At 40.7% G+C, this 13,102-nt stretch overlaps 1 protein-coding gene across 1 annotated transcript in view; it reads right to left on the reverse strand.

Annotated features, from left to right (window-relative positions):
* The window catches only part of TTN (titin), a gene marked incomplete at its 5' end in the record, with an annotated part of 110,465 nt that overhangs the window by 5,132 nt on the left and 92,231 nt on the right, over positions 1–13,102 (reverse strand). Inside the window, 19 exon segments of the mRNA XM_008944988.1 lie at positions 1–3,633; positions 3,764–4,357; positions 4,452–4,757; positions 4,847–5,422; positions 5,663–5,962; positions 6,055–6,360; positions 6,499–7,083; positions 7,203–7,505; positions 7,789–8,091; positions 8,532–8,831; positions 8,951–9,238; positions 9,339–9,932; positions 10,216–10,497; positions 10,590–10,895; positions 11,120–11,425; positions 11,529–11,828; positions 11,946–12,236; positions 12,329–12,634; positions 12,716–13,018. Coding sequence (XP_008943236.1) covers positions 1–3,633; positions 3,764–4,357; positions 4,452–4,757; positions 4,847–5,422; positions 5,663–5,962; positions 6,055–6,360; positions 6,499–7,083; positions 7,203–7,505; positions 7,789–8,091; positions 8,532–8,831; positions 8,951–9,238; positions 9,339–9,932; positions 10,216–10,497; positions 10,590–10,895; positions 11,120–11,425; positions 11,529–11,828; positions 11,946–12,236; positions 12,329–12,634; positions 12,716–13,018 — 10,182 coding nt within the window.

The raw sequence follows: 13,102 nt of genomic DNA on the forward strand, positions 1-13,102 counted from the left end.
TCTTCTCCTCCTCTGCCATGTATTCAAGCTCACTCCTGTATTCAGAGAGCCGCTGAGCAGTGCCAACAGGACGGAGCAATTCTTCATCTTCTCTTTCAGCCATTATTCTTTGCTTTTGTTTAGGTGGTCTGTAGGCAGCCCTGTCATGGCGTTGACGAAGCTCTGCATAGCTTGCACTGGTGTCAGCTTTACTTGGGATGTGATAGCTTGAATACCTCAGCTCTCTTTTTCTTTCTTCCTCTGAACTGACCTGTGCTCCTGCAGTAGAATACCGAAGGGCAGATAGTTCAAAGCGTGGAGGGCTTCTACTTGGTGGGGAGGCAGAAAAGCCTAACTCCAGCTCTTCTTCAAGGCGCAATCTTTCCTCTTCAGTTCTCTTCATAGCTAGATAGTCATCAATAGGCAGGAGTAATTCCTCGTCTGACAAGTCACCAAGTGACCGTCTCCTTGGTCTATAGTAATATTCATAGTCTGGAGATGGGATACGACGACGTGCTGGTCTCACAGTTTCAAGATCATCTTGTGTTAGCTTTGGTATGCGCCACTTAGGCTTATACTGATCAGAAATGCGTGGCAGTGGCATCACGTAGAATTGCTCCCACCTGGAAAGACGTATGCGTTTCTGGCGTTTTTGAACAATTCTGTCAAGTTTGCCTGGCATTTCGTACTGGTCTCGCAGCCTCTTGTACCACTTCATGTCTGACAGAGGCACAAAGTGTTTAATGTTCTGATCTTCTTCAAGGGTAGTGGGCACATGTTTGCGAGGCTCTGGGACCTCATATGGCATACGAAGTCTTTTTTCTTCCTTCTTTTCTTCTTTCTTAATTTCATATTCGCCTTTGACGGTCTTTGTGCTTACAGCTGGTTTATACAAGATAGCAGCTTCTCTGAGAGCCTCTTGTGCAGTTTGTGTCAGTGGAACGGCTTCAACCCCAGAAAGGATTTCTGCCATTCGTAATGTCTTGTCAATTTGCCTCTGTACATGCTTCTCCCGCTCTTCTTCAGTCTTGTACTCACGCTTGACATACTTCAAGCGTTCAACTTTTAGATAAGCTTGACAGCTTGTAGATCCAGCGCTGTTTGTAGCAGTAACTCTGTAATAACCACTGTCTTCTGGTAGAGTATCTCTGATATGCAAAGCATAATAATCTAAACCTTCATGAATTATATCAAAATTAGGACCAAAGGATAGAGGTTGACCATCTTTCTCCCACTCTAGTGTTGGTTTTGGTACACCAGATACCCTGATCTCAAAACTGACACTTTGGCCTTCTTGACATTCAGCATTTGCCAGCAGTCTTTTAAACATTGGCCTTAGTGTGGCATCTGCTGGAGGTGGATGCGGAATCACAGTCAGCTTAGCCTTACAGCTGTCTTCGCCGTACTTATTACGTGCCACAATGCTGTATTCTGCATCATCTTCTTCAGTGACATTATTGATGACGAGTTGATAAAGACCCTTGTCTGATTCAAAGGTATACTTCTTATCATCATCTCCAGGTTTGATTCTCTGGCCTGATTTGAACCATGTTAAGCGAGGTTCTGGGTGAACTGTTATAGTTACTCCGAACCTGACATTTTCTCCAACGTATGCCGTGCGATTATACAAAGGCAGAGTAAATTCTGGTGGACGCTCTAATAGTCTCATAGTATCAACCCGTCGTTTCACTTTCCTAACTGTTCGGCATCTGTAATGCTCAGAAATTTCCCTCACACCTTTAACAAAAAGTTCTGCATAAGAGCTGTCTTCACCATAGTCATTTACTACCTTGCATCTGTAGGTACCATCATCTGATTTAGAAACATCTTTGACATACATGGTTGCCACACCGTCTTCATATTTGATTTCGTATTTCTCATTGCTTTCTAATTGCCTCATACCAAAGTACCATGTGACTTGTGTGGACTGATCATAGTTTTCAATCCTGCATACGTATTTGGCATGCCCTCCTTCTTCTGTAACAGTATGCTTTATCTGCCCAGCAATGGGACCAATGTCCACTGGTGCAACTTTAACTTTAGCCACTGTTATGCCTTTCTGAGATCTGATCGCGCCCCCACAGGAAATGCGGGCAACTGACACAACTGTGTTCCACTCCTTCTTTACTAGAGTGTGGTAGTAACGCCTGTGCCTCAAAGTCTTGATGACTTTAGTGCTGGTCTTTTCTGTCTGCTGTTTTAGCCACACGTGGTTGAGTGCTTCAGCAGCTGTCATCCGAGCTTTTCTTTCCTTTACTAGTAGGCGATCAATAAAGTCCATGGCCTCAATGCTTATGTCCTTGAAAGCTTCATCATCAAAGTTGTATTCAGCATTTAGAATATTTTCAATAACTTGTTGGTTTGTTTCAGCAATGAAAGGATTAATGCCGCTGAGAAGTATATATGTTAGAGCACCAACTGACCACATGTCAGTAGCTGTGCTGACCAAGTCATGATGATGTACTTCAGGTGCATAATATTCAGGAGAAGTGAACTGGAGTCTAAAGCTGTCTCCGGGCTTCAACTGTCTGGCTTGACCAAATTCAACAATTTTAACTACAGAGCTTCTTCTTGTGAAGTAAATAATATTGTCTGGTTTAATATCAAAATGTCCAATGCTGTGGCTATGTAAAAACTCCAGTGCATCGCAGACTTGGCGCACATAACTTACTATTTCCCTTTCATTAAGTTCAAATGAAGCTGTGCTGATTCTTTCAAAGATGTCAACTCCAGAAATGAATTCAAAGATCATGACAAGTTCTTCTAGGCTCTCAAATGATTCATGAAGATACAGGATATTTCGGTGCCTAGCTATGTTCAGAATGGAAATTTCTTTCTTTATCAAAACTTGGTCAGCACCCTTTACTTTGACAAACTTGGCCAGGTAAGTCTTTTTTGAAACTGCCTCAACACAGCGGTGTGCAATGCCAAACTGCCCACGTCCAAGCTCTTCTGCAATCATGTATTTGTCATAGAGTTCCTTTGTAGAACAGTGAGCTGCTTTAACAGTGGTGACTTCTCTGGTCTCATCAACTTCTTCATCATAGTTCATGACTCTGGTCTTATCTTCCTTTGTTATAATTGGATCAGTTGGTTCAGAAGGCTGGCTTTGGCCAAACTTGTTTTCTGCAATTACACGGAACTGGTACGTGGTCTTCCCAAATAGGTTCACCACTGTGTATCGTGTATCACGAGCTTGTGCAACACGAATCCATCGCTCTGCTGTTGTAGCACGTTTCTCAATAATGTAGTTTATGATTCTGCTTCCACCATCAGTAGCTGGTTCATTCCAGGTTAAGTTGACTGAATCCCTGGAAATGTCAGTTACCTTCAGGCCTCTTGGTGGATCAGGCACATCAGCAACATCTAATTCAACTGTTTTTTGATCGATTCCAAATCTGTTTTTGGCACAAACAATGTAAAACCCTGCATCTTTTCTGTCAACACCATTTGGGAAAACAAGAGATGTGAATGATCGTGTAACAATGACTTGGTAGTGTCCATTAGTATCAATGAGATCTTGTCCCTTCTGCCATGTGATCACAGGGTGAGGCTTGCCACTGAATGGAATCTTGATGCTCACTACTTCCCCTCGGAGGGCATGAACAGCTCCCATGCCTTCCAGGTTTTTGGGCAAGTGAATCTTTGCAGGAACTGGAATAGAAAGAAAAGAAAAGAAAACAAAAAAAACCACATCACCAAAAGCACATGAGAAGAGCACCAGTAGTCTAAATATTCAAAGCTTAAAAAGAATTTGTGTTAGGGAACAAGACCCTTCATTCACCTTCAACATCCAAAGAAGCAGTGCCAGACACAGAACCTCCTTGGTTGGTGGCTCTAACTTGATATACTGTGGCATCATCATCTGTTACGTTTGTGATGATCAGCTGGTGATATCCACCCTTGAATTCCTGTATCTTGATCTTTTCACCATCTGGCATGATTTCTTTGCCTTGTCTGTACCACTTGACAATTGGCTTAGGATGACCGGTGACTTTGCAGACAAATGTGGCATTAGCTTGAAATTTCACATTCAGATTCCTTAGTTCTTCCTTGAAATGTGGAGCTTTAATTGGTACATCGGATTTTGGAATGACTGGTTGTGATACCTCACTCCACTCACTTTCACCACCAAGATTTTCACATTTTACACGGAACTCATATTCAAGACCTTCAATAAGATCTTTCACAGAATAGACTGTTTCACGAATTTCATCAGTTGTTACAGAAATCCACTTGTTTTGTTTTTTCTCACGCTTCTCAAGATAATAAGTTCTAATCTTTGCACCACCATCACTTGCAGGTGGCTTCCATGAGACAACACAAGAATCCTTTGTGACAGCACTTGCTACTGGCTGTCCAGGTTGTCCTGGCTTTTCTGTGGAAAAAAAGAAAAAAGTTCAAAAACTGAAGTGAGATTGCCATAATAATTACAGGGGCATTCAGAAACTGGTATTTTAATGTCCGCTTACCAAATGGAGGCTTCATAACAACAACTGATGAAACCTCCAGTGCTTCACTAATGCCATACATGTTCTGAGCAGAAACACGGAAATAATAGCCTGCATTTTCAGTTAAGTTAACAATTCTACAGGTTGTGCCTGAAATGCTTGAAGATACAAGTTGCCATTCTGCTCCTTCCTTGGCCTCACGTTTTTCTATGATGTAATTTGTTATCATGGCACCTCCATCATCCTCTGGTGGTTTCCAGCTTATCACCACAGAATTCTTCAGGATAGACTCTATAACAATTGGTCCTACTGGTTTGTCTGGCTTATCTGTAATAGAAAAAGCATGATATGTTTAGTTATTTTGCCAGTAAATATTTGAGAAGATCCACAATAATTCTGAAAATAAAACTAATTACCTTGTATTTCCACATTCAGTACAGTGTCAACTGTGCCAAATGTGTTACTGAGTTGTACTTTGTATTTCCCGGCATGAGTTTTGTGCTGGACATTCTTAACAGCAAGATGAGTATATTGCTCTGTGTTCTCAATAGTAACCGTTTCTGATCCTCTCAATGGTTTGTTGTTGTGGAACCAAGTTATTGCTGGCACTGGTCGGCCAATATATACAACATGGAGGCGGAGGGTGCCACCTGCACTTGCATAGTATTTCTCTTTCAATGGGAAGCCAGGGTGGAATTGAGGAGGAGCCTGCAATAACAACTTGCCACTACTTTCAATTTCTCCAACATCATTGGTAGCCATACAAGTGTAGAGACCTTCATCTTCCTGTTCGTCAGTGATTACTGTCAGCGTATGATTGCGCCCATCAGATGACATTTTATATTTTCGGCTTTGCACCAGTTCTTTACCGAAGCGGTACCATTTAATATCAGGCAAAGGTCTCCCAACAATCTGGCATGTCAGCTGTGCTGCTTCACCCAGCTTAGTTGTAACATCCTGCATTTCCTTCTTTATGGCAGGTGCTTCTCCAGCTATGACAAAGAAAATTAAGAAATTAGGAGGATTACTATGAAATTTTCCTCTATTACTATATTACTGGAAATTAATTTTCATTCATATTTGTGCCTCTAATACTTCGAAGACTGTGCTTTAGGACAGTCATGTTGGCAAATAACGTGCCAGACAAATAGGTAGCATGTTAAGTGCTGCACCATGGTACACGCAGCAAATCACAGTATTACAAAAAATCACAACAAGACATTTTTGCTTACATGTTAATTTAGTTTTCACTGCCATAGCAGTCCTTCGAGGCCTGCTGAGGCCAGTCTGATTTTCTGCAAAAACACGGAACTCGTATTCTGTAGCCTCTAGTAAACCTCCTACTGTAAACTGCCTGTCCTTGATGCGTTCCTTGTTGCATTTTTTCCAGGTGCTTTCTCCAGACTGGCGATATTCAACCCAATAGCCAAGGATCTCTTTGCCACCATCACTTTCAGGTCGTTCCCACTCTAATGTAATACTGTCCTTAGATATAGAAGTGATCTCAATTTCTCCAGGTTGGCTTGGTTTGTCTGAAAATTAGAATGGGTACAGAAAATAAATTCATCTCTAAATGTAACCAAGTTGGCCTTCTGAATATCTGTTAATGCAAACATTTTCTTACCAAATGGATCCTTGCATACAACTGGCTCAGAAGCTGGACTTGCTTCACTTTCACCAATGTCATTTTGAGCAATGATACGGAATTGGTATTCGGCATCTGGAACAAGTCCTGTGACTGTGTACATTGTAGTGGTGATCTGGGTCTTGTTATGCCGGACCCATTTTTCTGTAGATGTCTCTTTACGTTCAATGTAGTAGCCAGTTACACGAGAACCACCATCATCTTTAGGTCTGGACCAGGACAAGTTGACAGAACTCTTTGTAACATCAAGCACTTCAGGTGGGTTGTTTGGAGGCTCTGGAGGATCTGTTAATAATTACAATAAAAGAAATAATAGTAATGATAGTGACATAGCATTAAAACATTTGCATATAATGTTGCACTTTTAGAACCATAAAATTATTAAAAAAAAAAGCAACAACAAAACTCTAAAAGAGGACTTACTTAGAGGTGTCTTTGGTACGGCTGGTTCTTCAGATTTGAGAGATTTGCTAACACCAAAATGGTTTTCAGCAGAAACACGGAAGTGATATTCTACATTTTCTTTGAGCCCTTTCACCACTAGTGATGTCCCTTTCACTCTAGAGTCAACTGTGTACCAGGCAGTCTTTGGTACTTCTCGTCTTTCAACAACATAACCTAGGATATCTGCACCACCATCATCTGTAGGTGGCCTCCAGCTTACTCTTATAGAACGAGCTTGGATATCGTCATACTCAAGTGGCCCTTCTGGTGGATTCGGAATGCCAATCACTCTGACTTTAATATAAACAGCTTTTTTGCCACACTTGTTTTCAAGTGCCAAATCATAGGTGCCTGAATCTTCTCTTTCTGCATCCTTGATCACAAGTTCTGTGTGAGTGTCAGAAGTCGCAATCATGGCCCTCTTGCTGATGTCGTGTCCTTCTTTTGTCCATTTGCATACTGGGATGGGCTTACCCTTGATGGGTATTGTAAGCCTGATAACTCCGCCTTGTCTCACCATGAGACCTTCCTGGTATTTTTCATCGAGTTCATAGTCAGGATATTCTGTAAGCAAAATTAACAGATCATGCTATGTCTCTTTTATAGGAAATATCATACCAGCTTTAGGCAAATAGTTTTTTTAGGACAACTTTTAATGAGGATTAATACTCGAAGTGTCTTACCAAGCATTTCTGTGATTTTGACTGTTCCTGGCACTTCAGCAGGTTCTCCTGGCCCACCAGCATTACAGGCTAGTACACGGAATCTGTACTCTGCTCCCTGGGGGAGGTGTGTCAAGGTGTATTCACGAATCTTGGTTGGTGTGGTATTGCATTTGGTCCATTCAAATTGATCAACCTTCTGCATCTCAATTAAGTAGCCAGTAACTTTAGAACCTCCTTCATCTTCTGGTGGACTCCAAGCCAGGGAGACAGATGTTCTTGTAGTATCAGTGACTCTTGGATTCTGAGGTTTACCTGGAGGGGCTGGAAAAGAAGAGCAGATAGGAGTATGGGATCTTTTTTATCAATATTTATAAGATGTAACAAATACTAACTTGCAACATATAATCTGTATTAAGTCTATATGATTTATACAAGAAAACTTAGAATGAAATAATTTTTGCTAGGATTTTCATGGTTTTCTCCAGTCAGAATCTCATTTGTTAATACACTTAGATAAATTTCCAAATTAGAAAAAAGGTATAAATTTTACTAGTGTCGTTCTCTTCTCTTACAAAGTTCTTAATCTGTGTAGGAAATTATTTACCAATTGGATCTCTGGCGACAACAGACTTAGAAGGACGGCTGGGCTTCCCGGTGCCTCTGGCATTGATTGCTGTGACTCGGTGTTCATATTCTAACCCTTCAACCATCCCAGTGGAACGGTAACGAGTCATAGTGACCGGAACTTTATTTACACGGATCCATCTATCTGCTCTCACTTCTTTACGTTCCACGATATAACCAGTAATCTGTGAGTCACCATCATCTTCTGGAGGATGCCAAGTTAATGTCATGCCATCTCGGGAGATATCAAACACTTCTGGAGTGCCAGGAGGACCAGGAATACCTGTGAAAACATATCAAAGAATTAGTGAAGAAAGTGCCCAATGATTCTACACTTTAGTAATATGTAATGTATTGTGAATGAAAATGTAATATCAGTGTCCTATCAAACTCTGTCAGTAGATACCAAAGTACTTTGCAAACTAAGTCAGTAAATACTCCTGTGTTTGTAATGGAGTAAAGCAATTTTTCAAGGCTAATGGTATACCTGAGGAAAAAAATCCAAGTAGGATTCTAGTGCAGTGCAACTAAATATGCCTATATAGATTTAGAGATGGTGTTTTCACCCAGAAATACAAGAAGACTACTGTGCATCATAATGTACCATTTTATCTGGCAAAAGGAAGTAGTAACATCTAGAAAAACTCTTATTTATGTGTGGATGTATAAACCTATTTAAACATTTATTTTTAAGGCAGAGAATAAGCAAAAATTCAGACTTACGGATTCGGCTCTTGCATTCTATGATTTCAGATTGAAGGTAAGATCCGATTCCAAAGCGGTTTGTAGCAGCTACACGGAACACGTATTCTGCACCTTCAACAAGTCTGGTGAACTTAAATGTTGTCCTGGTTACTGACTCGGAAACTGGCAGCCATCCAGGACGGTGAGCATCACGCTGTTCTACCACATACCCGCTAAGGGTAGCTCCACCATCCAGCTCAGGTGGCTCCCAGGAGATGGTTACATAATGTGAATCAATTTCGTCAATTCGGATAGGTCCAACAGGTGGTCCAGGTTTGTCTGGAAAAAAAAAGAAAATTAAAAGATAAAAAAAAGGTAGAGAAAAGGAATCATATTGCCAATGTAACAAAAGTTCATGTGAACAAAGACCATTGAGAACTTTTTTCTTAAATCCTTACCAAGGATTATAACCTTTATTGTATCAGCAACTGTTCCAGTTGTGTTCTTCAGTTCAAGTGTATACTCTCCAGTGTCATGTATGGTGGTCTCACGCACAGTTATTTTAGCCATTTTGGCAGTAGTCTCCATTTTGATGCGTTCTGATTCTTTTAGTTTAGAACCAGCAAAGAACCAAGATGCAGCTGGAGGTGGTCGTCCTTCAATCGGAATAGCTAACTCAATGGGCTTACCAGCAGGTACATGAATTGTCTTCTGAGGTATTCCAGCAAAGTCAATTCTTGGTAAAACTAGGAAGAGCAAATAATTGGTATTTTAAATATCCATTTTACAAATATCACATTCTTTTGGTGTAAACTTTACCCTGTTATTTTGACAGAAGATACCTACCTTTTTGGTCTTTTACTGTCACTGCTGTGACAATCTCTCGTGGTTCTGAGACGCCTTTCTGATTCTGTGCTCTGACCCGGAACAAGTACTGTTCACCTTCATTTAGAGAGATAATTGTGTGCTCATAGACTGTAGGCTTCAGTGTCACTACTTTCAACCATCTTTCTGTTCCAGCTTTGCTGGCCTCAATAACGTAGCCAGTCAATCTGCTACCACCGTCATGTGGTGGTTTCTCCCATGCAAGAGTAACAGTTGATTTAGTAGTGTCAATCACTTCAAGTTTTTGTGGTACCATGGGGACATCGGATACTAGTGTTGCATCAGATGTTTCACAAGCTTCACCAATGCCGTAAATATTTTCTGGTAGTACTCTGAAATAATACAAGGCTCCTTCTAGAAGTCCAGTAACTCTATAAAATGTCTTGCTACATTTGGTAGTGACAGTCTTGTAAGCTCTCATGGAGGCTTCACGTTTCTCAATTATATAGTTGTTGACTGGGGCCCCACCGTCAATGGTTGGAATGTCCCAAGTAAGTGTCACAGAATCTTTTGATACTTCCTTAATTCTCACTGCAGCTGGTGGACCAGGTGTATCTAAAATGGAAAGAAAAAAAAAATTTCCTTTAGATCCTTTCCTAGTAGAGTCAATGACTGCTTCTGCATAAAAAAAAAAAGCCCACAACACTGGGGTTTGATTTATAAACTAGCACAGCTTTAGAAACTATGTATTTTCCTTCAGATTGGATTGTTTCTCTGACTTCCCCAACACTCTCATGTTATTTAAACTGCAGACTTCCTTTGGAATTGAATGTCTGATTCCTGAGCAACGTGCACTATGGGTGACATAATGCCCGTATAGAACTGCAGCAGTACTTACCATAGACCTTTACAGAAATAGTTGCAGATTTTTTTCCTGATTGATTTTCAGCCTCAATGACGTATTTTCCAGCATCATACCGATTAACTTTATCCACAACAAGCAGAGTGTAGCTGTCTGTAGTATCAATAATAGCTCGACTTACAAGGTCAACACCCTGCTTGCTCCATGTGATTACGGGAGCAGGTCTGCCAGACACAGAGACCATGAGGCGCAGGGAACCACCAGCTCTGACTGTAACTGTCTTCTTCAGATCATCAGCAAGCTCAAGCTCAGGTATTTCTGGTGAAGGGTGTGAGAAACATGAGATTAATTAATCTTTTAGTAGTTCTAAAGGAGAATATTTCTTAAAATAGACATTGTTTTCAAATTACCTATTCTTTCCACAGGTTCTATTTCTGCTGATGATTCACTAAATTCACTCATACCATTCACATTTGTAGCAGCAACTCTGAATTGGTATTTCTGGCTTGTTTTGAGACCAGTTACAGTGAACTCGGTGTTCCTCAGAATGGCAGTTGTATGTGGTCGGTACCACTGTTCAGTGCCTTCTTCTTTCATTTCAAGAACGTAGCCTAAGATGTCAGCACCACCATCATATGTGGGCTTTGACCACGCTAAACTTATGCTATGCTTAGTAGTATCCACAACTCTTGGAGCTGAAGGTGGTGCAGGAGTATCTTTGGAAAAGAAGAAAATGCATTTCACATTGCAGGAAACATTTTACAGTTGGAAAAAATTTCTAAACAGCTAATGCCAGGAAGTGCACTTAAAATTAACTGTAACTACTTTCAAGTTTATTCTAATACTAGTTACTTCACTATCTTAGTCAAAGTGTCAACATGTATTTATGCTCCATTATTAGTAGTAAATATTAAAACATGTTTTAGATGCGGTAACTTACATGATGGTTCTTTACATAACATGTATTGTGAGGCTTCACTAGGCTCACTGTTCCCAGCAGCATTCACTGCAGTGACACGGAACTGGTACTGGCTGCCTTCCATGAGACCAGTGACTTTCAGTCTGGTATCATAAACAGTGTAATCTCTGTTCACGCGTGTCCAGCGCAGACTTTTCCTTTCACGTTTGTCCACAAGATAGTCCTTAATCTCACTGCCACCATCTGATTCTGGTTTCGTCCACTGAATAATTACATGTTCCTTGCCGACACTCACTTCTTCAGGAGCACCAGGCTGTGATGGGATAGCTGTTTTCATGAAGAGGTGAAAAAAATATTATTTAACAAATTGTTTATCTGTGAGAAATATTCGACAAATTCTGATGTAGAATGGAAGGTAATAAACACTCACTGAAAGCATTCCTGGCAATCACAGGTTCTGATTCAAGTGGAATACCTGGTCCATATTTGTTGACAGCTCTCACACGGAAGATGTATTCATTATTTTTAATAAGTTTTGTTACCACATGTGATAAGGTCTGGCACTCAGCCTCAACAATAACCCAGTGAAGTCTGCTGGTTTCACGCCTTTCTACGATATAGTGAGTGATTTGTGCACCTCCATCTTCCTCAGGAATGTTCCACGCCAGAGTACATTTTTCTTCTGTTACTCTGCTAACTGTGATTTTGCCTGCACATGGACCTGGTGAATCTGGGTAGAGATGAAAAGTATTGTTATTAGCAGCTAATGAAAAGTGTCTCACTCTTCTTTAAAAGAATCTGGGGATTTTAGTAAACTAAGCATGAATATTAATCATGGGATACATACCAAGCACTTTGACAAGAACAGAGGTTTGTTTCATCCCACTGGCATTTTTAACTGTTAAAGTATATTTTCCACTATCACTTCTGTCACAGAACTTGATAATTGCAATGGCTCGTTTGCTGGTGTATTGCAGAGATATCTTTTCACAAAGCTCCAATTCCCTGTCACCTTTGGACCAGAAGACCTTTGGTTCTGGTTTCCCACCAACGGCTGCGTCAAGAACAAGATCCGATCCAGCCCTGATGGTCACAACTTCTCCCTGCAGCCTGGCATCAAGTTCAGCCTTTGGTGGTGCTGTTGTAAGTGAAAAAGAGATTAGAAACAAATTACATGACAATACTAAAATTAGAACATCATGTTTTTAAATGTTCCAAGTGAACACTTACAGTATTCATCTTTGCAAATGACAGCACCAGTTGATTCAGATCCTTTGCTAATCACACCAGCAGCGTTCTTTGCTAGTACACGGAATTCGTATGCTTCATCTTCACCAAGAGCTGTCACAGTAAAATAGTTTTCTGAGACAATGGTATAATTGCATTTCAGCCAGCGTCCATCACCAGATTCACTATATGGTTTGCGCTCTATAATATATCCGATAATTTTGCTTCCACCATCATAAAGGGGTGGTGACCAGCTCAGTGACACTGTAGATCTGGTGACATCTGTTACTTCTGGTCTTCCTGGTGGATCTGGAGGAATAAAACAGAAAAATGAAAAATGCAATTCTATTTTAGGTTAAATAACAACATAACTCTAAAAGTAATACTTACCAACGGGATTTTGAGCCACTACAGGTCTGGAAGCTTCACTAGCTTTGCTAACACCTGCAGCATTTAGAGCATAGGTTCTGAATTGATATTCTAGGCCTTCCACCAAGCCTGTGACTTTGTAATTGCATTCACAGCATGGTACTTTGTTCTCCTTCACCCAAAGGATGGTGTTGCGCTCCTTCTTTTCAACCCAATATCCAATGACTTTGCTGCCACCATCATGATAGGGTTCCTCCCAGCGGATGGCCATGGCAGTTGCAGACACAGAATAGACTTCTGGCCTTGAAGGTGGGCTTGGTGGGACTAAAGACAAGAAATATGGGGAGAAAAATAATAGTTATTACAAGCACCTTATCTGTAGAAAACAAACAAACAAACAAAAAAACA

Source organism: Merops nubicus, unplaced genomic scaffold (genome assembly GCF_000691845.1).
Source record: "Merops nubicus isolate BGI_N331 unplaced genomic scaffold, ASM69184v1 scaffold43627, whole genome shotgun sequence".
NCBI lineage: Eukaryota > Metazoa > Chordata > Aves > Coraciiformes > Meropidae > Merops > Merops nubicus.